This window comes from Ochotona princeps, chromosome 22 (assembly GCF_030435755.1).
Source record: "Ochotona princeps isolate mOchPri1 chromosome 22, mOchPri1.hap1, whole genome shotgun sequence".
Taxonomy (NCBI): domain Eukaryota; kingdom Metazoa; phylum Chordata; class Mammalia; order Lagomorpha; family Ochotonidae; genus Ochotona; species Ochotona princeps.
The window spans coordinates 18285945-18313693 of NC_080853.1; the positions used below are offsets into that span (position 1 = coordinate 18285945).

A 27749-nucleotide genomic window follows, 5' to 3' on the forward strand; every position below is an offset into this window, starting at 1 on the left:
AGGTCTTGCTCCTCTCTCCAAATGCTTCTGCTGTTCCTGTGGTCAACAAATATTGCCTGACAATCCCTAGGCAGCAGGCACTATAGTTACAGACCTGTTTGAGGACCTTTTGTTTGTAAGGGAAGCAAAAAAGCAATAAAGAAATGTCTCTAATAAAATGTCAAGGGTGGGGGTGGCTGGTGCAGTAACCTAGTAACCTAGGCTACAGTCCTCACCTTGCACATGCTGGAATCCCATACGGGCACTGATTCTAATCCCGGCAGCCCCACTTTCCATCCAGGACGGCCCAAAGCCTTGGGACCTTGCACCTGAGTGGGAGACCTGGAAGAAGCTAGTGGCTGTGGATTGACTAAACTCTGATTTGCAGCCACTTGGGGTGTGAACCAGACGAAAGGTCTTTGTCTCTCCTTCTCTCTATGTAACTTTACAATAAATAACAGCTAAATTTAAAAAAAACATTTAAAAATGTCAAGAGTGGTGAACAAACAAAACAGGTTAGGAAACTGGAGAGTGATTGGGCAGGAGATACTTCAGATTGGCCAAGGCAGGCTTCTCGGGATGAATGATTCAGGATGCCCGAGTCCCAGCCCTGGCTAACAACCTATGTGACTCAGGCACCCAGTTCTGTTTTCTGTGCTTCCTCGTGGGCAACTATGCAATGACGAGGATGCTCCTGGCAAGCAGAGGAGATGTGGAGTGCATAACCCAGGACCAGACCCATCATGCCTGCCTCCTCCTCTGAACCACCGCCCCAGGCCCCAACAACAGGCCCTGCACTGGCACATCTCGAGGTCTTCCCTGGTGCCTTGTTCTTAGCCTGCCTCTCGTCAACCATCCACAGAAGATCGCGCCAAGTCCAGCTCCAACGACAACCCCTCCACGCAGGCTTCCTGGCCTCTGACCTTTTTTTGTATAATCCTCTCCTGCGCCCGCCACATCCTACCCTTCCTGAGGATGTGGGAAGTGGGGCTTAGCCCTGGGCTCTAGCCCGGAGTTCAAAGGGCATGCAATCTTCAGGGAGCCTGAGAATCAAAATGAGTCTGACAGTTCTGCCATGTCCTGCCCTGGCTGCTCCCTGAGCCTCAGAAAAAATGGAGACCCTTTTACTCCCCACCTCCCGATGAGCCAGGTTTGCTGGGTGGGGATTAGGAAGCAGGTGCTGGGGCAGTGACAGCCCTACAGAGGCCTGCCAGAGATGGCTTGCCAAGTCCAAGTTCTGGAATTCTAAATTTTTGCAGGAGGTTACAAGTGCCTTCCCCTGGGCATCCCATCACTCATGCTCTGTAGCAAACATTTAGGGGAAGGTGGGAGATAGGGCAGCCATCAAACCTGCTTCTCCTTCCCCTGGGACACCTTCAGCCCTCACAGGCTCTGGAGACAGTGCTGCCACCTAGTGGCCAATGAAGGAACTGCCATGGCTAAGGTGTGAGTCTCCCAGCCCAACGCAGACCTTGTACTCATTTACTTAGTTCCTGCACCATGCCCCGCCCTCAGCACAGCTCTTCACACTGGATCCCCATGAGAGCCCTAGGAGGTAGCATTATGACAGGGCTCATCGTACAAATGAGGAGTCTGGGCTCACAGACTGGGGAGTGATTTGACACGGGAAGGATGTGACAATTTCTTGGGACTGGAAGCAGCTCTGGCTCCTCCTGGCTGTACTCCAGCTATGTCACTTGAGTGCATTCTGATGGCTCCATCGCAGTGCTGCCTGGGGACCTGTAAGGATCCAACCATGTCCCACCACAAGGGACAGCTGGACCAGAGGCTACCCCTGGCAGCCTGGAGGAGGGTGGCCTGAACCCCATCCTAGCCCAGCCAGACTCTGGAAGCTCAGAAACAGCCTTCTCTCTCATCACACCCAGAAGCCACCAGCAGCCTTACTCCCAGGCCCAGAATACTGCAGGGCACTCCGACAGCAGAGCAGACAGCTGTTCGTGAAAGACACTCCAAGTGGATTTCTGCACGCAAAGGCCCCAGACATGTGTGCACTAGGCTGGTCCATGCAAACAAACACCACAGGTCCCTCGGTCACTCAGAGGCCTGGATGTAGACAGGTACAGCAAGCATGGCACAGGGGCCCTCGGCCCCAGCCTGTAGTTCAGCCAGTGCCAGGTTGGAGCCCAGGGCCTCAGTGTGCCCAGGGACTACCAGCTCTGAGTCCCCGCCCACAGGACCACCCACCACAATGGACAACACTGCATCCGGCTCTGCAAAGGGTGTCTTCCCTGGGGCGGCCTCAGCCACCGGCCCTGTCCCTGCATCCTTCAGTTCCTGCAGCCCCAGTGAGTCAGGCAACGGTGTCCCTGGTTTGTGTCCACCACCACCACTAGTGCTGCTGCTGCTGCTGCGGGGAGTTGCCCTCCTCCGGGGGGGGCGCCGGGGTTGCAAGTCCTTGTCCTTTTGGGAGCCCAGGCGGCAACGGTGATCCTTGAGGTATTTGTGGCGGGAGAAGCCCTTGGCACAGCCGGCGCAGCGGAACTTGTAGTTGCCCGTATGGGCACGCTGGTGCTCAGCGAGGTGGGCACGGCGGCTGAAGGACTTGCTGCACAGGGCGCATTTGTGGAGCTTCATGCCTGGGAAGTGAGGGGAAGTGAGGGGAAGTGGGTCAGAGGCACCCAGATCCCTCACCCTGCGACCGTGGTCTGCACTGTGAATACAGTCCAGTCTCCTGCCCACAAACACCTGTGTGACCGACCTGGCCACAACCTTCTCCTCACCACATTGTGTGTGCCAGCCATACTCACCCACCCCAAACCAGCTGCTGCCCCGGGGGCAGGGGGACGCTGCACTGGCTATCTTGCTCTGCCTAGAACAGCCTGCCCAAGCCCTAAACCTTGCTTACTTGGCTGGATCACCATCATCTCCCACCTGGAACAGCAACCTCCTCTCTGACCTGCCTGCCTCACCGGGGGCCCTCCTAAGGCAGCCAGAAATGTCTTGGTGACACTCCCTCCTCCAAACCCACAGCTGAAACCCAAGTTTCCTATAGAATCTGCTGCTGATCACGGCCCCATCCCCTCCCTCTCCCTACCATGCTCCTGCCACTCTCCCACCGCTCCTTGTCTCAGTCACCTCCAGCTTCCCCTCCCCGGGCTTTTCCCAACTTGCACGTCACTTCCTCGGGGAACCCTCCCAGATGTCCACTCTCACTCTCTGCCCTGATACCCAGGGAACATGGCTGTTACACGAGCATTTGTGCACAGCTTATCTCTGGTCTCTCCCCTGTGGTGCCCACTGCCTGACACACATGATGTATCTTTAGACTCACTCCATGAATACATCACAGAGCCTCAACATCCACGGTGAAGCTGACTGCACTCAGGCTCACCAGACCCAGGCACCTTGCGCAAGCCTTTGGCTCCCTCAGCCTTCTTGGAATAGAGGAGGCTCAGAGAGGGGCGGTGACTTGCCTGAGGCCACCCAGCAGGAGAGCAGCAGGACCAAGACCCAGCCCTCTGCCTCCCAGTCCTTGATCTCCTCTCCCGGGTTCCATACTTCCTCTAAGAAAATCATGATTCTCAAACAGGGGCAGCCCAAAAACCCCCAGAGGGCTTTTGGCAATACCTGGTGACAATCTTGGCTGTCATATGGAGAGGTTAGGAGCTGTCACTGTCACCCAGTGGATAGCGGCTGGGATGCTACTGAATTCTAGAGGGTTCAATGCAGCCCTCTTGACAAAGAACACTGTTCTGAAATTTCAAAACGGTGCAGAGTGAAAAACTCGCTGCGGGGGTCAGTGTAGTAGCACAGCCGGTTAAGCCACAGCTTGCAATGCTACCATCCCATATGGGTGCTGGTTCAAATCCTGGCTGCCCCTCCTCTGGTCTAGTTCCCTAATATGCAGATGACAGCCCCAGGAAAGTGGGAGTGCTTAGGAGGCCCCTCCCCTGTTGAGAAATCCTCAGGGTACATCTTGGAGCTGGCTGGGACCTGAGCCCCTCCACTCAGCTGCCCGCAGCCCCTCATTCCTGGCAGAGCTCCAGCGTCTGGTTCTCTTTCCTTGGCCTGCAGGGCTGTGTCTGCCTTGACCCCCTATACCCAGGCAGGCCCCACGAGGGCAAGCCTGTCGGCTCAGATGCTCCAGGGAAGAACCATCTCCATGGGCTGTATCTGCCCTTTCTCCACACCCCTGCCCAAGCAGGTCCACCTCTAGGAACCTGAGCTGAATCCCACCAGAACGCCCCTTACCAGAGTGGGAAAGGATGTGAGCCTTCAGCTTGTCGGGTCGGTTGAACTCCTTACTGCAGCCGGTGTGCGTCCTGGAACCCAAAGCATCCACTCAGGGGGAGCCTACCATGCTCAGGACGGCGCCCCCGCTGACCCATGCTGGCCCCTCTCCCAGCTCTAGGCACAGAGGATGCACTTGCTCACCCTAAGGGCGGGGCACTACAGGAGGGTGGGGAGAGAGGCAGGCCAGTCTGGGACAGGACACAAGGAGAGAGCCCTGTTGCCCTCTGAGCCAACATCTGTCTGCACAGCCCACCCACAGCAGTCCTCTTGGGGCTCTGACCTCCCCTTCACCCTCACACCCACAGCACAGTACCCCACTCACGAGAATGGGCATTTGTATTTCTTGAAGGGCTCGTGGATCAACATGTGCCTCTTCAGCTTGTCTTTGCGATTGAACGCGGACTCGCACACTGAGCATTTGTAGGGTTTCTCACCTACAGGAGACACAGGGAGAGTGAGGGTACCTGAAGAAGGAATTTGAGGGCCCGGCGGCATGGCCTAGCAGCTAAAGTCCTCGCCTTCAACGCGCCGGGATCCCATATGGGCACAGGTTCTAATCCCAGCAGCTCCACTTCCCATCCAGCTCTCTGCTTGTGGCCTGGGAAAGCAGTCAAGGACAGCCCAATGCATTGGGACACTGCACCCATGTGGGAGACCTGGAGGAAATTCCTGGTTCCCGGCTTCGGATCGGCGCAGCACTGGCCATTGCGGCTCACTTGGGGAGTGAATCATCGGATGGAAGATCTTCCCCTTTGTCTCTCCTCCTCTCTGTATATCTGATTTTGTAATAAAAATAAATAAATCTTAAAAAAAATATATTATTTTGAAAGGCAAAGAGACAGAGAAAAAAATCTATCATACCCCAAGCACCCATAACAGTTGGGGCTGAAAGCCAACAGTTGGGAACTCGGTCTGTGTCTCCTACATGGGAGCCCAAGCACTGAGCCCGCTGCCTCCCAGGGTGTTCATCAGGCAGACACTTGATCAGAAGCGAGGCCGGGACTTACTCTGCTCAGGAACACAGGAATCCCAAGTGGCATCTTAACCACTACACCAAATGACCCTCTTTTATTGTGGGGGTCAGAAACCAGAGAGGCTATTTGAGATCAGGCACTCAGGAGAGCTCCCCCCACTAAGGCATGAAGTGATGCCTGAGTGTGCAGGGAGTGTCCCAGGGAGAAGGAAAAGCCAGAGCGTGTAGAACGAAGCAGGAGGTAAGGTGTGTGATGCTGATGCCGTCAGCCTGCAAGAGAGGAGCTGAGCAGAGCAACAGGGTTTGACTTAAACTCCTAACAGGCTCCCTCTGGTTGTGTTTGGAGAACCGAGGGTGAGGATGGAGGCAACAGCAGGGAGGGGTTGGTACAATAAACAGGAAGTGGTCAAGGACAGGCTATGCTGGGGATGTGGAATCCAAGCCCTTGCCAATGGATGGCCACTATGTGGGAGGAACAGAGAAGTCAGGAAGGAGTCCAGGGCGGGGCCTACACAGCCAGGTCATGTCACTCATAGCCACAGGGCCTCTGTAGAGCAGGCAATCACACCGACCTGGCTGAGAATTCAAGGAGATGAGGTCAGTGCAGGTACAAAATGATGTCCATCCAGGGGCTGAGCCGGGGTAGGGACAGAGTCAAGAGTTAACCCACCCCTGACCTCCAGCGGGTCACCTCTGCTCTGCAGTTAACGGGGACACCATGTGGAGGCAGCTAAATAGGAGGCCAGGAGAGCTCGAGAGGTGGGGACAGGGTGGGAAGGGAGGCAGGAGAGAGCCAGGGGAAGGGGGCACGCAAGGGCTGGCACCCACCTGAGTGAATGTGCGCGTGCAGTTTGAGGTAGTGCTCCCGCCGGAAGAACTTCTTGCATACCTGACACTTGAACCTGCCCCCACTGCCGTGGGTGGGCAGGTGACGCCGCAAGTACCGTTCACAAGGAAACACCTAGGGGACCAGAAGGAGCTGGTTCCAGCTCAGACTCATGGGGGAGCCCCCCTTTCCCCTGCCACCGTCAGGGCTTGAGGGCCCCTCATTTCCAGCCCCTTTCTGGCCCCTGGGGCCAGGACCACTGTGTCAGGGCCAGCCTAAATGCACTTGCGTCAAGTCAAGCTCCTTCCCAGGACACTCTTCTCATGCAGGGACGGCGGGATAGGATGGCAGGTGGGGGGAGCAGGGCTTGTTGTACTCTTAGCCTGGCCAACTCCTCCTGGTCCTTCAAAGTCTAACTCGGGTTTTATAATTTGTGGGAGGCCTTCCTGGATTCCCCGGATACTTAGACAGCCAAAGTAAACTCCACCTCTGGTTGTCCACCCAGGCCTAAAGTCGGCACTGGACCCCCAAAGACACTGGAGGGCAGAAGCGGGCTTTTACTCCCCAGCATAGAGCCTGAGCCAAATGACTGACAAGAGATGAATGAAAACCAAAAACAAAACAAATTACCAAAGAAATTAACAGGAAGGTATTAAAAAGCTGGAAAATATAGGAACCAAAATCGCCATAAAGAGAAATGATCCAGGGCACAGACCATGTACTGGCCCCATCATTTTGCAACTTAGGGTGCCTTGATTTTTCCACCTGTGAAGCAGGGACAGTAACAGCCCACCTACCCTCAGGTAAAATGCTCAGATCTGATTTGTGATGCCTCTTATTCGGACCACAGATTCCAAAGCCCCAAAGTAGGCTAGATGTTTCTACATTAGAAACATCTAGAATGTAGAAACATCTAGAATGAGGCCAAAGTTAAACCAGGGCAGGCATGGAAAATAAGCTGTACCAGGTGATAAGAAAAGAGGTTGAAAATGCAAAAACGAGCCCAACGCACCAAGTGGGGGACGGGGGCATGCCATCCGCACTGCCAAGAACGCAGGAACTTCATGGGCTCACTGGCAAATCAAACAACCCACTCTTCTCTCAGAGGAGCGGAGGTAGGGGAATCTACAGATGAGGGCGGCTTTTGTGATGTCAATCCACACCCTCCATGGACTGGGTTCCATTCAACTTTACGATGCTTTTTGATGAGTGGAAGCAGAAGGCTTCCTGGTTGGGTTGACTGGTGTTAGGAAGAGGCTTTTGGGAGTGCTGTCAGGGTCAGGGAAAAGAAGGACCGGTGATGGGCGGGGGGCGGTTAGGAGGAATAGGGAGGAGGTTTGCACCCCCACTGTGGCGGGGATCCCAGGAGAGATGCGGTGGTACCCACCTTCTGACAGTGTGGACAGGGGAAGTTGTGAGTGGCCGTCTGCAGGTGGTGCTCCAGGGCCCCCGGGGTGGAGTACTTGTTGACGCATTTGACACACCTGGAGGGTGGCGGGGAAAGCAGGACAGGTGAAGGAGAAGACCCAGTCTCAGAAACTATCCCCTCCTCTCCTCCCCCAGGGACCTACCCTCTCCCCAAGTGTCCCCCTAGTGCCAACCCTGAAGGAAAAATCCTGTTTCACTCATTCTCAGATCTGTTCCCTCTGTTCACTGCCTCCATTCTCATTCTCAACCCCACTTGCTGGGACGTAGAAGTAACCTCTATGTTAGCTTCTCTGCCGCCACTTGCCTGCTGTGGGCCATCCACCAGAGGGAGCCTCTGAACCTAAAACTGGGATGGGCATTTGGCCTGACAGTTAAGACGCCTTGTGTGATGCCTTCAGCCCGTATTGAGTGCCAGGGTGTGAGTTCCAGCTCTGACTGCGGCTTCTTGCTGCTGTGCACCCTGGAGGGGTGGCAGGGTCTGACTCAGCTGATTGGGTCCCTACCACCCACATGGCAGACCCAGACTGAGTTCCAGGATCACCCAGTCAGTGACAGGCATATGGGAAGTGAACCAGTGAATGGACTCTTTCCTGCTCTCTCTGCCTTTCAAATAAACAAAAATTAAAATAAGATTGTCAAAAAAAAAAAAAAAAAAAAAAAAAAGAAAGTTAAACTGTCACACTTTTGCTTAAAACCTCCTGGCTCAGCTTACCAGGCCCTACAGCCTATGTCCTCTCCTCAGACCTTGTCTTGTTCCACTGCCCATTCTGCCATCCTGGACTCCTTGTACCTGTTTACTCCCACCCTAGGACCCTTGCACCTGCACCTCCTATCATCTAGAACATTCTTCCCTAAGTCTCCCAGTCAGCACCTTCTCATCCTTGGTGGCACAATTCAGAGGCCCTCCTCCACCATCTTAACTTGATCCCCAATATCTACCCTAAGCCACTCCCTATCAAGTCACCCAGTTTTGCTTTATTGTTGGTACTTATTACCCAGAATGATTTTATTTGCTCATTTGCTATGATCTGTCCCACCCACCCTGCTAGCAAACGGTCACATCTTTCCTGATCACAACTTGGTCCAAGCACTAGCAAGAAATCTGCTACAGAAAGAGTCAGACACCCAGGGTCCAGGCCCAGTTCCTTCCTGCTATTCTGTTTGCTCACCCACGAGATGGAGTAGGACTCCACAAGGGACCTGCCTCTCATTCACTCTTCAGGCGCTCCCAGAGTCAAAGGAAACCACTGTATCTAACAGGTCATAAACTGCAGGGCACATGGCATGACCTTTCAACACTGGAGAGACGAGTCTGCCTTGTCAACAGCTCTCTCAGGCCAGGACCCACACGGACAGAAGAGAAGGAAGCCATTTCCAACAAGGAACAGGCAAGAGAATTCACAAGTAGGTAGGCCAATGACACCCAACGCAGGCCCATGAACTTAGGCAGGTTGTGCGTGGCACATGAGGAAAAGGCTGTCAATACCTCCAGACAGCAGGAGAGAAAAGAGGGGTCAGGTGGGAGGGTGGAGGCAGATCTCCAGACTGGCGGGTACAAGGACGGGCTTACGGGGAAGCAGCAATCTAGCAACAGCCAGGCAAATTTAAAAGCCCTGCTGGCCATGCTGCCTTTGCCAAGTCATCGAGGGTGACATCACCTGCAACGGGACAGATGGACACCATGTGCCTCCTGACATGGGGCACGGCACACTGTGTCACCTGTGAAGGCGTACTTCCTGTCTCTAACTGCCAGGTGAAACGAGGCCAGGCCAACCCCAGGACAGCCAACAAAGGAACACACCTGTTCGCATCAGTGACGTCAAGGTTGCAGCCAACACAGCTGGCATGAGAAAGTGTTCCTGCTTAAAGAAGATAAAAGAAGGGCCCGGCGGCATGGCCTAGCAGCTAAAGTCCTCGCCTTGAACGCCCCGGGATCCCATATGGGCGTTGGTTCTAATCCCAGCAGCTCCACTTCCCATCCGCTCCCTGCTTGTGGCCTGGGAAAGCAGTTGAGGACGGCCCAAAACCTTGGGACCCTGCACCCATGTGGGAGACCCGGAAGAAGTTCCAGGTTTCCGGCTTCAGATCGGCGCAGCAACGGCCCGTTGCACTCACCTGGGGAGTGAATCATCGGACGGAACATCTTCCTCTCTGTCTCTCCTCTCTGTATATCTGACTTTGTAATAAAAATAAATAAAATAATAAAATATTTTTTTCGATAAAAATATGATACTTTATGATAACTTAAATTTCAGAACTCCAGGCTGTGAATATCATCACAGACAGACAGACACACACACACACAAAATCAACAATCTCTGGAGTCATTTTCCTTGTCCTCTCAAATTTTGGCCAACAGGTTATGCCTTAGGGAGTTTTCCAGTTCTAACATGCCAGCTTAAACTTAATGGAAACACTAGTCTTTTGGTTTTATCCACAGATCCAAAGCCATCACAGGTAGGACATAATTTTTGCTTGATTAAACTACGTTACCAATAAAACATTGCACACAGAGTTCTGGGAACAGTTTTTATGTCTCCTACTTTGTAGGTCTTGTTCTTTTTTTCATTGTTTGGTTTTGTCTCTTTCTATAGTTATTGTTACACATGCCAAAGAAGAATAATCATCTTGTATCACACTAAACACAGAGATCAGATAAACAGCAGTTGTATTAAGTTATTGAATATACAACCAAGAATCAACTATGAGGTCACAACTCAAGATAAATATTACTTCAAGGCAAAGAAACAAATCTGGCTGGCTAGCAAAATGCTTAGTCCTAACTAAAAATTACAATTACAATATAGACTTCTACTGCATCCTGCTTCCCAGGTCAAAAATCAAGTGAATTATAATCTCCCAAATGATTCCAGAGAATGCCTTCCTCTTTCTCCCTCAGAGAAATAATAAAAAAAATAATAAATAAATAAAAAGATAAAAGAGACCAAGCAACCTGACCGCAACATGTGACCCTGGGTTGGCTCCTGGGCCAAAGGAAACATTTCCTGCTTTTTCTATAAAGGATGTTAATTGGAACAATCAGAAACCTGTGAGTATAGGCTTACGGATTAGATAAGGGAATTGTATGGCTGGCAACCTCCTGACTGCGATAATCATGAGGTTCGCTGTGTTTCAAAGGTTACCCTTGTTTCTAGGACACACACACACACGCACACACACACTGAGAGGGCACCCTGACTGCAGAATCCTCTCGATTAGACATGGCACAGTGCCCACAGCTGGCAGATGTGGCATGTCTGGAGCTCCACCATGCTGTGCCTGGAACTTTTCTGGGAGTCTGAAATTATGCTCACATGTTTAGGAAGAATGCTTCTGGAAAACGGTCAGCTGTAGCGCAAGTGAGTCCGGGGGATGGAGCACGCTGCTCGCTCTGGGCCCTCGTGCGGCTTTTAAATACTGCACCATGTGCACTGAAGAGTGACTCTGTGAAGTAGGTGATTAATCTTTTTTTAGACTCTCCTTGAGTCTCTGACCAGCAAAATCACTTCCAGGAACTCACAAATGAGTCAAGACGGATGTCTCAAGGTGTCCCCTGGAGTATTGTTTATAATAACATCAAGCTGGAAATAACCCAATTACCCAGTAATCAGGGAGGGTTTAAATAAAAGCATATCCCTTACAACGGAAAACTATAAAGGGCTGTTTCATGGAACGAGGCACATTTGTCTGCACAAAAATGTTACGACATGGGGCCAGAGCCATGGCATAGTATGCTAAGCCTCTGCCTGTGGCACTGACATCCCATATGGACACCAGTTCAAATCCCGGTTGCTCCACTTCTAATGCAAGCTCCTGCTAGTGACCCAGGAAAGCAGTAAATGATGCTCCTGGACCCATGTGGAAGACATGGAAAAAGCTCTTGACTCCTGGCTTCAGATCAACCCAGCTCCAGCCGTTGTGGCTATTTGGGGAATAAACCAACAAATGAAAGACCTTTTCCTTTGTTTCTTGTTCTAACTCTGACTTTCAAATAAATAAATAAATCTTTATTAAAAAAAAAAAAAGAAATGCCAAGGTGTCTATACTGCAGTTATTTTAATGTCATGGGTACCTCTAGTCCCTCTAACCTTCAATCTGCCTTTTTTTTTAAGATTTATTTATTTTTTTTGGAAAGGTAGATATACAGAGAGGAAGATCTTCCACCCGATGATTCACTCCCCAAGCAGCCGCAATGGTTGGAGCTGAGCCAATCCGAAACCAGGAGTCAGGAGCTTCTTCTGAGTCTCCCACATGGGTGCAGGGTCCCAAAGCTTTGGGCTGTCCTTGGCTGCTTTCCCAGGCCACAAGAAGGGAGCTGGATGGGAAGTAGAGCTGCAGGGATTAGAACCGGTGCCCATATGGAATCCTGGCACGTTCAAGGCGAGGACTTTAGCCACTATACTATCGTGCTGGGCCCAAACTGCGTCTCTTAAGTGACAGGACGGCAGCATCAAGAATCATCATCACATGCAGCGACTAACCCTAACCCTAACCCTAACCCCTGGCTCCACACAGTCAGGACACTGCAATCTGCATCACACCTACAAACACTACAGAGCTAGACCCAAGGACACACACCAAGAAGTTATCAGTGTCTGCTTCAGGTTCTAATCTTCATGAGGCCCAAAAATCCTGTTCTCTGTATTGGAAGTGGATAACCTCCACTCAAAACCAATGAACATTATTTTTAAAAGAAAAAGAAATGAGCTATGGCATAGAAATAGTGGCATACACAAATTTCACTTCAGTGCTTTGGGAAGGTGACTAAAGGCAGGCTAGAGCAACCTGGCTCAGGGGGAGCAGGGCAAGATGAAGTAGCTGAATACCTGTCCAGGCTCATCCCTTGGTGAAGCCACACTTAGTCTCTCTACTGCATGCAGCTAAGTTTACCCAGGGCCTCTTCATCCTTACTTGATTCTTACATACAATCCAATAGGGTAGGCACCCATGTGAGCCCCATTTCAATGATGAGACGATGGAGGTCAACAGTGGACAAATTATCAGTGGATTTCCCCTGAGTCTGTTGATGGCTTGCGAGCTCCACGGCCTTTACTGTCACACAGACGGAACCACTCTACTTTCAGGCCATCTGGGAAAAAGCCTGGCCTGTCTCCTACTTTTGAGCCAGGGAAGTAGCAGGCACAGTGAGCATACCTGCCCCCCAACTAATTGAAGCTCAAGGAATTTGCTTGTGTGTGACTCCCAGGAGCCTCTCTCAGGAGAGGCAGGGATCCCCACTAACAGAGGTGATCAGCGAGTACCAGTGTGTCCAGCAGAGTAAAAGCCATCCTAAGAGAAAGGTAATCACAATGGAACTGGAATGAGTTTCCGGACAAACATGGCCCTCTGCTTCCTGCCCTGCAGTCTACACTGCGTCCTGGGCTTTGTGGAGGAGCAGCAGCTCCCAAAGGACAGACGGCAGGTGCACAGCGCATGCCTGCAGGGCACAAACCCAGGACTGCGCCAAGCCATGGAAGCAATGTTATGTTATCTGCAAGTATCACTGCCGCCAAAGGAGGGCCTGGGAGATCGCCGAGGGTGCTCACGCAATTGACAGCTCCAAAACAAATGATCTGAAGACCCTAAAGAGGAAACGCCCACGGCAAACCCACAGGATGCCTGAATCCCTCCTGCCAAAGAGACCCTCTTCAGGACCACAGTGGGAGACCCAGGGAGGGAAAGGACAGCAGAGAGATGACCCTGCAGAAAACCCACACGTGCTAAAGTCACTGTACGCCTTCCACCTTGACCCCAAGTGTCAGAGAGGATCAACAGATGGATCTTATCCTCATGGTTTTCTGCTTTCAAATACATCCTGTTTTCATTCTAGGAAGCAGGGTACTGTTTTAACTGTAACCCAAACTGTTCAGCGTGTGAGACACTATACTAGTCTGAGCCTTTCATCATTTTTGTTTCAGTTAAAAAAAAAGGCACGAAACCTTTTTGTACCTACTGTGCATGAGGAAATACTGCATGCCCCTTTGAAGGAATGTCTCCAGTACAAACATGTGCCATGCTGGAGGGCAATTTAAGGATGGTCAGGGTCTTCTCCCTGACCAATGCCAATAGCTGGCAAGAAGGGTTTCAGCCTCAGGTGTCTGGCCCCGTCCCAGCCTGGTCACAGAGTCCAAGGCCTCATAAGACACTCACTTGTACACAGCGCTGTCCTTCCGGGGACTGTGCTGTGGCAGAAGGCTGTGTGAGTACTGGTGCACGCCCAGGTCATACAGAGACGGGAAGTCTTTGCCACACAGGTGGCAGCGGTAGCTCAGCTCCTCCTGGTGGCTCTTGATGTGTTCCAGGAACGTGTCGAGCTTTGGGAAGGTCTGTGCGCAGCTTTTGACCACGCACTTGTACACCTGGAGGGGAGACATCAGGTTGGTGAGGGGGCGTGAGAGCTGCCTCTGCCACCTGCTCTCCCCACCAGCCCCGGGACAGCAGCCTTGGATGCTACAGGTGCACCCCCACCCTCCTACCTGCTCGTTCTTGTGCTGGGTCATGTGGGACTTGAGCTGAAAGTAGGTGCTGAATTTGTTGGGACAAAACTGGCACAGGTAGGAGCTGTCGATGAGGACCACCTGCTTGGTCTCCAGCTTGTCTCCCTCGTCCTCGCCTGCTGTGGCCAGGGCCTGCGGCTGCGATGCACCAGCCAGGGTCTGGCTCAGGCCTGCAGACAAAGCCAAGGAGAGAGTCCCTGAGAGGGGCCAGGGAGGCGAAGCAGGAGCAGGGACATTCAAGGAAGAGGAAGAGGTGGGTAACACTTGCCGTGCTCACAGTCAGCTACACCGGATGCTAACACCCAGAAATACATCACCCTAAGTCTGCCCTCCTGGCTTTCATCTCCGACACTCTACGTCTCTCCACAGCTGGTGAAAATTCAGCCCACTACTCTTGCCAACCCGATTACAATCATTTGGTTCACCGTCTTTCCCCTGCTAGATTGTTCCTCATTCTCCCTGCTACCAGGGACCTCTGACCTCATCTTGGGAGACCTGGTGATCTGGCACATAGTAGATTTCCAAGAATAATTGCTAAATAAATAGTTGAACTTTTGCTGCCAGACATTGTAGGTGTTTCAAAAGAAACAACCGTTTTTTCTGGAAGGAGCTCGCAAGATTGCAGAGTACACAGTACGGCTAGTCTCAACGGGAGAAGCAGATAGAAGGCTGGATAAGGATGGCCTACTGGTTGTCTGGCCAACTAAAGAGCCCCCTTGTTGGCTGGTACGTAGCTGGCACTGCTGCCTTTAGAGCCACATGGAAAGGACCTAGGCTCTTGGTCCTGTGCTGTGCAACACAGAGGCCAAGGCTACCAGCCTCAACATGGAGCCATTCTACACCCTAAAGTGCTACAGAAGTAAATATAAACTGGATGTGAAAAAATCCAGAATGGGAGGCACTTACGGGTGGCATTTAAGACACTCATTCCAGAGTATCTACGGTGTTTTTTGCTTAAAGAACAACTGTTTCATAGATTATTTTTTAAAAATTATTCTTTTACACATTGCTTTATTTGAAAGGTAGAATTACACAAAGAAATGGTGTGGATGGAGTTTGATCTTTCATCCACTGGCTCACTCCCCAATGGCTGCAACAGCTGGGGCTGGGACAGGCTGAAGCCAGGAGCCAGGAATTCCAACCTTGTCTCCCACACAGGTGGAAGGAGCCAAACATTTGAGCCATCTCTTTTTTTTCTGCTTCTTTTTAAAAATTTTATTTTTTATAATGATTACATTGTGAATCAGGGTGGGAAGGATCGAGGTTTAGGGAAAATTGGGTGAACACATTGCTTCCAAATTTGCTATTTCTTCTTGTTGTTTCTGGGGGAAGGGGAGACACAAAGGGGAAAACCACTCATGACTTTCCACATGTCCCAGTACCCAGAGATGAGGAACCGCCACCTCATATCAATCGAGAGTCTCAACATGTACATAATCCTAGGGTTCTGTCCAAGTGGTTTGGATAGTTCTGAAATGTTGCCAATTTCACCAATCCGAGGATGATGTCGCCCTCCCAATGTCCACTGGCTCCATTCACTGAGACTTTTTGCTATTATTTGGTTCATCTCTTGCTGCCTTCACAGGTGCCTAACAGGGAGCTGGATGGAACTTACACTTCCAGCTCCTATCTCTGGCTTCCTGCCAGTGCAGATCTTGGGGGACTATGGGGATACTGCAGGTAAGTGGGTTCCATATGGGAAATCTGAATTACATTGCTGGCTCCAGCCCTGGCCATTGTGGGCCTCCTGAGAGTGAACCAGGTGATGGCAGTGTGCTTTCTGTCGCTTTGCCCCTCAAAAACATCAATAAAAATCTCATTAATAAGTTATTTATAAAAACACTAAAATGACTCAATAGATGCACTTGGGACACCTGTACCCCATGTCTAAGTGCTTGACTTTGAGTTCTGGCTCCATTCACAACTGCAGCTTTCCCACTGAGGCAAACCCTGGGGCAGCAGGGCCAGGGGGAGTGGGCAGCAAGACATGGCTCAAGTACCTGGGTCACTGCCATCCATGTGGGACACCAGGTTGGAGTTCCACACTCCTGGCACCAGTCTGGCCCAGCCCCAGCTACTGTCATTTGGGTAATGAACTGGCAGAGGGAAGATCTCTGCCTCTGTTTCTCTCTCTGTCTCTCTGCCTCTTCACTGATATTTTTAAATTAAAAATTCAAAACAGAAAATGAAAACAAATTCTGAGGTGGGGTCCAGGTTCAATAACTATCCCCTCCAAAAAAAGATAGATGGTTGGCTAGAGATGGCTGCTGTAGCTACAGAACCAGAATAAATAAAACCCACACACTGTGTGTCTGTCATCCTATGTCCCAATTTCTAAAATCAACTGAAGCCCAGAGCAGTCCAGGAGGCTGCCCAGGGCCACACAGCAAGCAACAAAACCCGAGAAGCTGAAGAGAAGAGGCAGGGGGAGAACAGCACTGCCCACAGCTACCCACCTGTGCTTTCCTCATCCTCCTGCCGGTTGGGGTTCAAGGCCATGACCTGTACAGTCACTGAGTTGCGTGAAACGGTACTGCCACTGCGCCCCGGAGGCCACACCTTGTGGGTCTGCATGTGCTTCTTGACATTGGACTTCTGGGCAAAGGCGCGGCCGCATGCAATGCACTGGAAGGGCTTCTCCCCGGTGTGGCTGTGGGAATAGCGTCTGTTATCACCCTCAGCCAGGGAGGGACTTGGCCTTGGCCCCGGAGCTCACAACTGCCGGGACTGCACCAGGGGACCAGTCTGAAAACAGCTGGCGATCCCAGACATGGCAGAACCATGCCCTCACAGAAATGGGCAGACTAAAAGGTTCAAACCCAGGGCTTCCTATCACACTCTTCCTACCCCAGATAAGGCAACCCTTTAGGATCCTAGCCCACTTTAGTGCAATTCCTGTCATTTGAATGGGAAAACCTCCAGGCTGGCCCACCACCTGAAGCACTACCTGATATCTTTCTTATAATCAGCTCACTGTTTAAAAACTAAAAAACATTGTAAATTAAGCTTTCTATTGCTACCAGATACAGGAACCACTTGCTATATCCACAAAGTAACCCAAAATCTATAGTCACTGTAAACCAGTGTAATTAAGATCCAGAGTCAATCTGATGGTATGTTAAGCCTCTGCCTGCAGCACCTGTATCCTACATGGGTGCCAGTCCCAGTTCCAGACTGCCCCATATTTGATGCAGCTCCCTGCTAATGGCCTGGGAGGATGTGAGGGCAATCAGACTGCAATATCTGTCACTCCAATGATCACTAGGGTTAATTCAACTGATCTGGCTCGCTAGGCGGGTGTCCCCTTCCTCCTTCACTGCTCCAAGTGCGTCCCTCCCGAAGCTGCATGCTCAGAGGACGACCGTCCCTGCTAGAGGAGGACCGGTCTTCGGTCAAGGATATATGAGTAGCTGCATTCCCCTGCTAGAACCTCCAAATAAGCTAACGGTCTGGGAAAGCAGTGGAGGACGGCTCAAGTCCTTGTAACCCTGAAGCCATGTGGGAGACCCGAAAGAAGTTCCTAGCTTTGGGGGCTGGCGTGGTGGCTCAACACACTAATCTTCCACCTTGCAGTTCCAGGATCCCATATGGGAGCCAGTTCATGTCCCGGCTGCTCCAATTCTCATTCAGCTCCCTGCTTGTGGCCTGGGAAAGCACTTGAGGATGGCCCAAGATTTTGAAACCCTGTACCCTGGACCCATGTGGGAGAGACCCAGAAGAGGATCCCACTTCTGATTTCTAAACAGCTAAGCTGAGCACCACTGGTCTACACTGCTGTGCACCCACAGGGCTGTCTTCAGTGATGGTAGCATTCAAATGGCCCTGGTGGACACCCCCCGAATATGACCACTGGGCACTTGGGCTATGGTGAGTGCAGCCAAGAAACCCTGTCTTGTTTTCATGCATCCGCTTGTGAATAGTCCAATGTTGCTGGTATCTGCACTGCCCAACAGGGCGGCTCTAGAGCCTTTACAGATTTAGTTCTTTATTTGAAATTCAGAGTCATACAGACAGAGATCTATGCTGGCTCACTACCTAAATGTCCACAACACTCAGAGTTAGGCTGGTCTGAAACTGGAAGTAGACCAGTGATGCTCAGCTGAGGCCAGGTCAATGCCCAGCTTGGGGGACATGTGCCATATCTGGAGAGGTCTCTGGCTGGCACAGCTGTGAACTGGGGTGTTACTGGTACCTAACGGGTGGAGGTCAGGGATGCCACATAGGCAGGGTGTGATTACTTTAAAATCTCAAATGGCAGCAGCTATCCCTTGCCGCTGCCAGGGCTGAACAAGCCCCAGGTGTACCATAGAGCAGCACCACACGGCGACTCCCTCCACAACTTGCCAAGACTGACACCACAAAGGGGACTGTCTCACTACGGTTCAGAACTTCTCAATACCCCATCCATGGATATCTGCTGTCATCTCAGGAGCCAATTCTGTGAGAAACAGTGTACAAGCCCGGCCCTCATTTCACACATGGAAGCCTGGGGGAGAGGAATCTAGCAGGTCAGCCCTTTCTGCAGAGAGGAGGATGAGGGCAGCCTTGACACACCTGCAAACACTCTCTCAGTTCAAATACAGTTACTGCCCCACCCTGGTCTTCCTGTTTATGTTGGGCAGGTTTCACAGCTTCCACAGGCCCTTCTCACAGCTCCTGCGAGAAAAAGATGGAGCCCTCCTGGCCTGGTCTGCAGGCTTGGGCTCCAGCATAGGACACAGAGGGCTGTGGCCACCACTGAGCTAAAGGAACTGAGAAGAGAGTCCCCTTGTGCTACAGACAGCCCAGCCAACACTACAAGAGCTCCCATCCCATTAGGCCTCGGTACCTTCGGATGTGCTGCTGTAGGTCAAAGTTTTTGGTGAACGATTTGTCACAATACGAGCACTTGAGCTTCTGAGCCTTTGGTTTTCCTGCGGCTGAAAGACAAAAGTGGAAAGAGGGATGGTGAGAGTGGGGACACCTGGAGACACTCCACCCCAGGATTTATTCTGGAGAGTTGGTCTCCAAGTCCCGGCAGGGTGAGAGGCAAAGGTGACCAATCCCTGGGGAGGACAGCCAGGCCGTGCTCTGGCTGGGACAAAAGGGTGGGTCTCAAAGCTTCCCCTCTGCCCTGGGATGCAACACAACCTCCCCACTGTGGACCACAGTGCCCTGTGCTCTTGAACTCCTGCCACCCTAGTCATCCTCTCCACCCAGCCACAGTGACAGCCTGACTAACCTAAGACAACCTCAAGTGTGGACCCACCCCAAGGCCTTTGCCCCTGCTGCACCCCCTTGCTTAGAATGCTTGAGCCCCCACCCCAATGCCACCACCCCGGCTGCTTCCTGTTCCTCCCCAGAGGGACAGGTAGCACCACTCTCCAGCCTCTTCCCAGTGACCCCTAATCCTGGTCATCCTCTCCAAAGCATCAATGTATCTATCCTCTGTCCCTTCTACTGAGTGATGAGAAACTGAGAGCACCTGGAGCCTGGCACACTGAAGGAAGGCAAGCCCCTGAATAAGTCTCAATCCCGCTCTCTTCCATTTATCCGCTGCTTTATCTAACAACTCCCTCCCCACGCTGAGCATGCTGCCACAGGGATGGAAGATACTGCTGTCTGCCTGGCTAAGCCCCACCTCTCCTTCTTCATCTCTCACCAAACTCCCTCCCACAGGGAACATCAATCTTCCTGACTAGGGCAGATGTGTCTCAGTTTTCTTTACAGCCAAGGATGGCCATGTGACTAAGTGTTCGCCAATGGGATAGAAGTGAAAATATCATACAGGACTTCTGAAGGTTGGGAAACGCTCCCTTTATCTTTACCTTCTTACTCCTTGAAATATGAAACTGATGACTAGGGCTCTTTCTAGATGATGAGACACCCTGATGGTTGAAGCCATGCTCCAGGAACGATGGCAGAGAAAGGCGGAAGAAATGCAGGTGTCTGGTGACCAGGTAGATACACTCCCTAGGCTTTCTGCTTCTGGCCTTATTTTACATGGGAGAGAACCACAGTTCTGTCATCTCAAAGTCACTGCTTTTGGGCCCGGTGCCATGGCCTAGTGGCTGAAGTCTTCGCCTTGCATTCATATGCTGGGATCCCATATGAGCAGGTTCAAATCCCAGCAGTCCTGCTTCCCATCCAGCTCCCTGCTTGTGGCCTAGGAAAGCAGCTGAGGATGGCCAAAAGTCTTGGGTTCCTGTACCCAAGTGGGAGACTCGGAAGAGGTTCTGGGCTCCTAGCTTCGGATTGATTAAGCTCTGGCCAATGTGACTGCCTGGGGAGTGAATCAATGAACAGATCTTTCTGTCTCTTCTCCTCTCTGTATATCTGACTTTGCAATAATATCTGACTTTACCAAAAAAAGCACTGCTGTTTTGGATTTGAGACCTCATGTGACCACCACAAAGAGGAGCCCCAGAGCCAGGCAGCCTGTGATGTGGAGAGAATCCCATATCAGACTAGGGACGCACCTTCTAGGAGTCCACTGGCATCTTTAGCCCGTCGGGTCTTCAGTGTGGGCGGGGGCTCAAAGGCGGTAACCGAGCCCGCAGTGGTGCTGGTCATGGGGGCAGCAGGATTTGGTCCTTTTGGTTTGAATCCCTGCTTGCCAGGGCTGTACACAGGAGGTGCTGGGTACACTGGAGCCTCCACACACTGGTTTGGCACCTGGAAGGACAGCAGGGTCAGGCGAAGACCTGGGAGGGGAGAAATGCCCCCCTAGGCAAACACTGTGGCCTTGGGCCGTCTCAGCCACGCACCACCTACACCACCAGCCCAACCCTTTCCCCTGCCCCAGCTAAGCCACCCTATCACACCCAGGATCCCTCAGGAGAAGGCAGTAGGCCAGAGGCAGCTTTGGAGAAAAACTGTGTGGGTTCGAATCCTGACTGCCATTTAAGCCCAATGTGTCTCAGTTTCCACATCTGCAAAGTAGGGGTATTCAAAGTGAGGCATAAACACATCAAACAAGTAAAAGGGCTTAGAACAGAGCCTGGCACACAGTAGTCATTGAAGAGATATCGGCTGTTACTTCGGCCATTGTGTCTGTTCATGGCAGTGGTTGGTTAGTATGACAGAACCAGGGCGTCAGAGGGTCAAAACACAGCAGACATCACGGCGGCAGGCTCGTCTCCACCCAGAACTCACAGCTACTTACCCAGAATTCACAAGGAATTACCCAGGGAATTCTGAGCTTTTCAGATTCAGTTCTGAGCTGACACCATGACACTGTGAAGAAATCATGTTCTCGTTCATTCATTCATCAACCATGGGTCTGCCTGGGCTAGCCTGCTCCCAGCTGCACTTCCTAGCTTGCCCTGATTTTGTCTCTGTAGGATCATGATGATCTAAGGTGCTCCCTATATGGACTTGCTTGTTTATTACCCACCCAGCTCCGTGTGGCAGGGATTTCTACCTATTGCATTCCACCCCTCTACCTGCTGGCCAGAAGCAAGGCTCAGCACAGCCAGCACTTAGAGAATGAATGAAGTCACAGGTGTATTGATGCTTCCCCTGGCTCCTGCTGCAGGCTTTTTATACAGCTCCAACGCCTTTCCGTATCCACCCCTGGACCAGGTCTGCAGCCATAGCCTGTGGCCAGCACAGTTCTGATCACAGGTGAGGTTCTGCCCAGGAGAGACTCTGTGAGTCTCAGAAGGCAGAGGGAGGTGGGACCCACTTTCCATCAGCAGCTGTGGTAGGAGATGCCTTCACCAGGGTGAAGTTGCAACCCTGGCTGGACTCCACTCTTCTAATCACCACCCAAGGGCCAAGGTGACTGGAGCTCCATCAATACAGAGCTCCAGGCTCTGCTGTCTGGACAGGGCTATAGCACTGAACTAAAAACCCACTGGCAGCCCGCCCCTGGCTGTGGTCCACTGGGTTCATCCATCAGCTTTGCAAACATACAACTTCCTGTAGGAGATCCCTCTGCCAGAAACTTCCAGTGTGGCTTCAACTTTCCAGATCAGTAAGGAAACTTAACAGGGATGAAGGGATTTTCCATCTCTGGAGGCACTGCTGAGTCTGTGATCACTGTGGCTTAGGCTCTCTCCCAGTCCTTCACAGCCCCACTGCAGAGGGGGAGGAAACGGGTCAGAGGCCCTCTTTCTCCTACCCTGGCTCTCTGAAGCTGTGCCTCAGGCAAAAACCTAGCCCCCAGCTTATCAGCAAGGGATTTGGAATGCTGATTGGTAGAATGGTTCCATTTATTTTTTAAAAAATATTTATTTATTATTTTTATTGCAAAGTCAGAAATACAAAGAGGAGGAGAGACAGAGAGGAAGACCTTCTGTCTGATAAATTCACTGCCCAAGTGACCCCAATGGCCAGTGGTAAGCTGATCCGAAGCCAGGAGCCAGGAACCTCCTCCAGGTCTTCCATGAAGGTGCAGGATCCCAAGGCCCTGGACCATCCTCGACTGCTTTCCCAGGCCACAAGCAGGGAGCTGGATGGGAAGTGGAGCTGCCGGGATTAGAACTGGTGCCCATACGGGATCCTGGCGCATTTGAGGTGAGATTTTAGCTGCTAGGCCACCGTGCCGGGCACGAATGGCTCCATTTAAAACCCTTGTGTGATCTGGGTCAAATCTTTTCATTTTTGTCTCAGTGCTCCACTCCTCCCCACATCCATGTCTTTGCAGTATAATCTTCCCATCACCTTCGCTATCCCTTGGATCAAGGCTGGCCCTTGATCTACTTGGCCAAGAGAAGTGATCCTGTGCCACTTACAAGCCAAAGGTTCAAGAGACCTTGAGCATGGCAGCCTGTACTTTTGCAACTCCAGCCCAGCCCTGAGAACCTGTGGGAGGATGAGAGCCACATGGAGCACAGCCAAGCCACCCTACCTGTTTCAGACAGGTCACCCAAGGGCAGCCAATAGTCAGGCTACAGCTAGACATGTGGCTGAATATCACCAAATTACGTAGCTGACCTCCCTAAACTCACGGATAGTAAGCAACAAATGAAGTCTGATGGATATTCCTTACGCATCAGTAGCGAACTGACACATGGCTTGTTAACACGTAGGAGAGGCAGGCATTTGGCAATTAAGCCACCACTCGGACCATCTGCATCCCATATCTGAGAGCCTGACTTCCAAGTCCCAACCCTACGCCCAGTTCCAGGTTCCTGCTAATGCACACCCTGGGAGTCAGCAGGCGATGGCTCAAGCAGTTGAGTCCCAGCCACCCAGGTGAGAGATGTGGCCCAGCCCTGGCTGATGAAGACCTGGAGGGACTGAAGCAGCTGACAGGCAAGCTCTGTCTCTGTGCCTCTCCTGAAAGGCACGTGCTCCTTGATGTTCTGAGTGCCACCTGCAGGCTGCATGTGTTTCAGCCAGGCCCTGGTGCCCACCCACCTTCCCCAGGCTTGCACTGACAGGGGCAACCATGCCACTCAGGTCCTCCTCTCCCAGGCAGTGCAGACAGTTTGATTACCATGGCATCCCCCACAGCAGGGTCTGGCACACAGCTGGTGCTCAGCAAAAGCCCAGGTGGCCCATGATGGACACATTCTGTCCCCTCCCACCAGGCACCCCCCTACTCACCTCCAGGGGCGGGTAGGGCTGCATTCCCAGAGCCTGGATCTCCACGGTTCCAGCCCCTGCCAGGGGCGCTGCAGTGCTATACACTTCCACCACGCTGTTCCCACCAGGATTGGGCCGTCCTGGGGGGCCCAGGCTCTGGGGTGGGGGTGGCGGGGGCTGTGGGGGCGGGGGCAGAGGCGGTGGTGGAGGTGGTGGTGGCGGTGGAGGTGGCTGGGTGAGGTAGCTAGGCACGGAATGCATATTCAGGCTGCTCTGAAATCAGAAGAAAGAAGCAATTGTTAGAGCCTCTGGGTGCCAGCGCTCTGCTTTACTAGCAAGGACACGGACCCTAACGAGACGTGTGGGACCAAGAACTAACTCATGGGGCAGCAGCAGCAGCAAAGCAGTCATGAGAGAGCTCCAGGTGGTTATGAACCCCTGAACTACGATCCCTGGCTTCAAGCAACATATTTTCAAAAATCACCAGGCAGACGGGCAGGGTGGCCTGCGTATGGGTGGCTGGCTGCTCCAGTGCTTCCTAACAGCAAGGCAATGGCAGCAACCCAAAGGACACCCACGGGGGAATGCTAAGGCGAAGATGCTGATCAGGATTCCACACCAACGACAGTGCTAGCTTCCACAAATACACCCAGAAAAAAGTGTGGGTTAACCAAGTCCACAGTACTGTACCACTGCAGGGACAGAGGGAAGACAGAGAGACTTTCCCTACCAAACCACCATCGTTTCCAGATATTCCTCTGATGAACACGTTTTTATTAAGAGTAAAGCAGGAATCAGAATTGCTGGATTGTGGCTGTCAAGCCCCCACCACTTCCAGCCATACTCCGAGTTCCTATTTGAACGTGCCGGTTTCTACACTCACACCAGAGCTGGCTAAGGGTAAGGGGCAGCAGACTCTCCCACCGCAGGAGAGAGCTGGGGCCAGGCCCCCTTCCCTGACAGAGATCCGGATTTCACAGTGGACAGCATGGAATTCAGAGCGTGGGCGATGCTGCCTGCCTCCTTACCTGCACAGGCGGGGAGCCCTGGGGCGTGGGCTGGTCCAGCGAGGTGAAGGCTGACATGGCAGACATGAGCACGTCGTCACTCACCAAGATGTTCCCTTGCACCAGGGTCTGGATCAGCGGGGACGGGGGCACTGTGATATATGTGGAGATCTGGACAGCAAGACAGCGGGACAGAGGAGGAGGGGACACAAGTCTGAGGCCCGATAAGGAAGCTAAAGGCAATGACAAGACCCAGGTTCCGGCAGGCCCAGGCCTGGGTTCCAATTGCACTGCTGCTGCTCTTGGCTGTAGCAACCTGGGCAGGTCACTCTACATTTTTGAGCCTCCCTTTCATCATCCACCTAATGAAGAGAAGATTTCACGGTAAAGCACATACCCTAAGATGGAACAATAACACTTCCTGATATCTGTCCTAAAGAAACATTCATTCGGGGACCCTGCACATACAGTGCCATACAAGGACAGATGGCTCAACTGGCTAATCATCCACCTCAAAGCACAGCATCCCACAAGGGTACTGGTTCACGTCTGGCTGCTCCACTTGAAAAGATCTTTATGTCTCCCCTTCTCTCTATAAATCTGCCTTTTCATTAAAAACAAATCTTTAAAAAAAACATTCATGCATACAGGAAGCCAACCAATGAGAGGATAGCACACAGTCTTGTCTCCAACCGTGGGGAAGTATAATCTGTAAGTCCATCCAAAGGGGAATGGATTAAAAAAAATGGACAAAAATACAATAATAAATAAAAATAATGGACAAGAATCATGGGGCTGGCTATTAGCTACTACTACAGCATAGGGCAAACATTTGGCACAGCAGCAAGTCCCTACATGAGACAACTGGACCCTATACGGGAGTGCCACTCAGGGTCCCAGCTCCTTCACTTCCAGTCCAGCTCCCTTGTAATGCACACCCTGGGAGGCTCAAAGGCTTGGGTCCCTGGCATCCACATGGGAGACCTGGTAAGAGTTCTTGGCTCCTCGCTTCAGCCTGCCCCCATTCTGGCCACTCAAGCATTTGGGGAGTGAAAGAGCAGGATGAGACCTTTCTCTGTGTCTGTCTCTCCACCTTTCAAATATTTTTAAAGATTTTTATTTATTTATTTTTTATTTAAGTCAAATATACAGAGAGGAGAGACAGAGAGGAAGATCTTCCATCTGCTGGTTCACTGCCCAAGCAGCCGCAATGGGTGGAGCTGAGCTGATCCGAAGCCAGAAGCCAAGAGCTTCTTCTGGGTTTCCCACACAGGTGCAGGGTTCCAAGGCCTGTCAACTGTTTTCTCAGGCCACAAGCAGGGAGCTGGGTGGGAAGCAGGGCCATGGGATTAGAACCAGCATCGATATGGGATACCAGTGCATGCAAGGCGAGGTTTTAGCTGCTAGGCTACTGCACCAGGCCCCTTTCAAACAAATTTTAACAGGGAGGGAGGCAGAAAGCAAGCATCAGCTCAGCTCCCAGCGGCTGCCACTCTGTAGCTATAGATTCAGCTTTTATTCCTGGTGCCCTTGTCATCTTCCTACTGCACCTGTGCAAAGCCCTAGGGACAGAAGCCAGTGGCCTCATAGTGCAGAATCCCTGCTCACAGATGGAGTGTCTCCATCCTACTGAAGAAGCCAAGGCCGCCAAGGCCGGTAGAGGAAATGTTCCAGCTTGCAGCCAGGAAAGCCTGTGTTGATGGAACTCACTTGCGTGCCAATGACCTCATGTGAATTACGTAAATCACACCTGTGTGCATCCACACCAGTGAGGCAGGGTAATTTGTGTTGGCCCATAATCAACTTTCATTTTTTTAAGGAAAAAAAAAAGTACTTATTTGGAAAACAGAGTAACAGAGAAACAAGGAGAGATAAAAAGTGAGATCTTGGGCCCAGCATGATAGCGTAATGGTTAAAGCCCTCGCCTTGAATGCGCCAGGATCCCATATGGGCGCCGGTTCTAATCCCAGCAACTCCACTTCCCATCCAGCTCCCTGCTTGTGGCCTGGGAAAGCAGTCATCGACAGCCCAAAGCCTTGTGGACCCTGCACCCATGTGGGAGACCTGGAAGAGCTCCCGGCTCCTGGCTTTGGATCGGCAGAGCACCAGCCATTGCTGTCACTTGGGGAGTGAACCATCGGATGGAAGATCTTCCTCTCCGTCTCTCCTCCTCTCTGTATATCCACCTTTCCAATAAAAATAAAAATAAATCTTAAAAGAAAAAAGTGATATCTTCCACCGGTTTGCTACCTGAATGGCTGCCATAGACAGTTCAAGGCCAGGAACCCTGAACTCCATCCAGGTCTCCCATGTGGGTGACAGGGGCTCAGGCACTTAGGCCCTTTTCTACTGCTTTCCAAAATGCATTCGCAGGGAGCTGGACTGAAGTGGAGCAGCTCAAACAAGCTGGTGTCAGTGTTACAAGCAGCAGCTTAGCTTACTGCAACACAACGCTGGTCTCCAGCTGCTTATGTTTTAAAGCAGTGGTCTGGGGCCTGGTGAAGTGGCCTAACAGCTAAAGTCCTTGCTTTGCAAGCACTGGGATCCAATATGAATGCTGGTTCTAATGCAGCTCCGCTTCCCATCCAGCTCCCTGCTTGTGACCTGAGAAAGCAGTCAAGGATGGCCCAAAGTCTTGGATGCCTGCACCTGTGTGGGAGACCTGGAAGAAGCTCGTGGCTCTCGGCTTCGGATCAGCGCAGCTCTGGCCGTTGCAGTCACTTGGGGAGTGAATCATCGGATGGAAGATCTTCCTCTCTGTCTCTCCTCTTTGTTTTTCTGACTTTGCAATAAATAAATAAATCTTTAAAAAAAAAAAAGCAGTGGGCCCGGCGGCGTGGCCTAGCGGCTAAAGTCCTCACCTTGAACGCCCCGGGATCCCACATGGGCGCCGGTTCTAATCCCGGCAGCTCCACTTCCCATCCAGCTCCCTGCTTGTGGCCTGGGAAAGCAGTCGAGGACAGCCCAAAGCTTTGGAACCCTGCACCTGCGTGGGAGACCCGGAAGAGGTTCCTGGTTCCCGGCATCGGATCGGCGTGCACTGGCCCGTTGCGGTTCACTTGGGGAGTGAATCATTGGATGGAAGATCTTTCTCTCTGTCTCTCCTCCTCTGTATATCCGACTTTCCAATAATAATAAATCTTAAAAAAAAAAAAAAAGCAGTGTTTTTTTTTTTTTTTCTGGTACTATGGAGGGAGGGATGGAGTCTTTCTTCTTTCCATCTCTTTCATTCATTAGAAAGGTTGGTTCTCTCACCAAATGCCTGCAACAGC

The 27749-nt window shown here is 51.8% G+C and overlaps 1 protein-coding gene across 2 annotated transcripts in view; it reads right to left on the reverse strand.

Moving 5' to 3' along the window:
• Positions 1-1469: 1469 nt before the first annotated feature.
• ZNF341 (zinc finger protein 341) overlaps positions 1470-27749 on the reverse strand; it is a 34436-nt gene continuing 8156 nt past the window's right edge. Inside the window, exons 4-15 of one of the 2 annotated variants that reach the window (XM_004585732.2) lie at positions 24499-24648; positions 23492-23743; positions 20416-20611; positions 18786-18876; positions 16414-16607; positions 13937-14127; positions 13611-13819; positions 7420-7516; positions 6035-6167; positions 4556-4667; positions 4192-4262; positions 1470-2576 (exon numbers count right to left, since the gene is read on the reverse strand). In XM_004585732.2, coding sequence (XP_004585789.2) covers positions 2032-2576; positions 4192-4262; positions 4556-4667; positions 6035-6167; positions 7420-7516; positions 13611-13819; positions 13937-14127; positions 16414-16607; positions 18786-18876; positions 20416-20611; positions 23492-23743; positions 24499-24648 — 2241 coding nt within the window. In that variant the 3' untranslated portion in view covers positions 1470-2031. The remainder of the gene's footprint in view (positions 2577-4191; positions 4263-4555; positions 4668-6034; positions 6168-7419; positions 7517-13610; positions 13820-13936; positions 14128-16413; positions 16608-18785; positions 18877-20415; positions 20612-23491; positions 23744-24498; positions 24649-27749) is intronic. The other variant, XM_058679635.1, reaches the window with a different exon arrangement.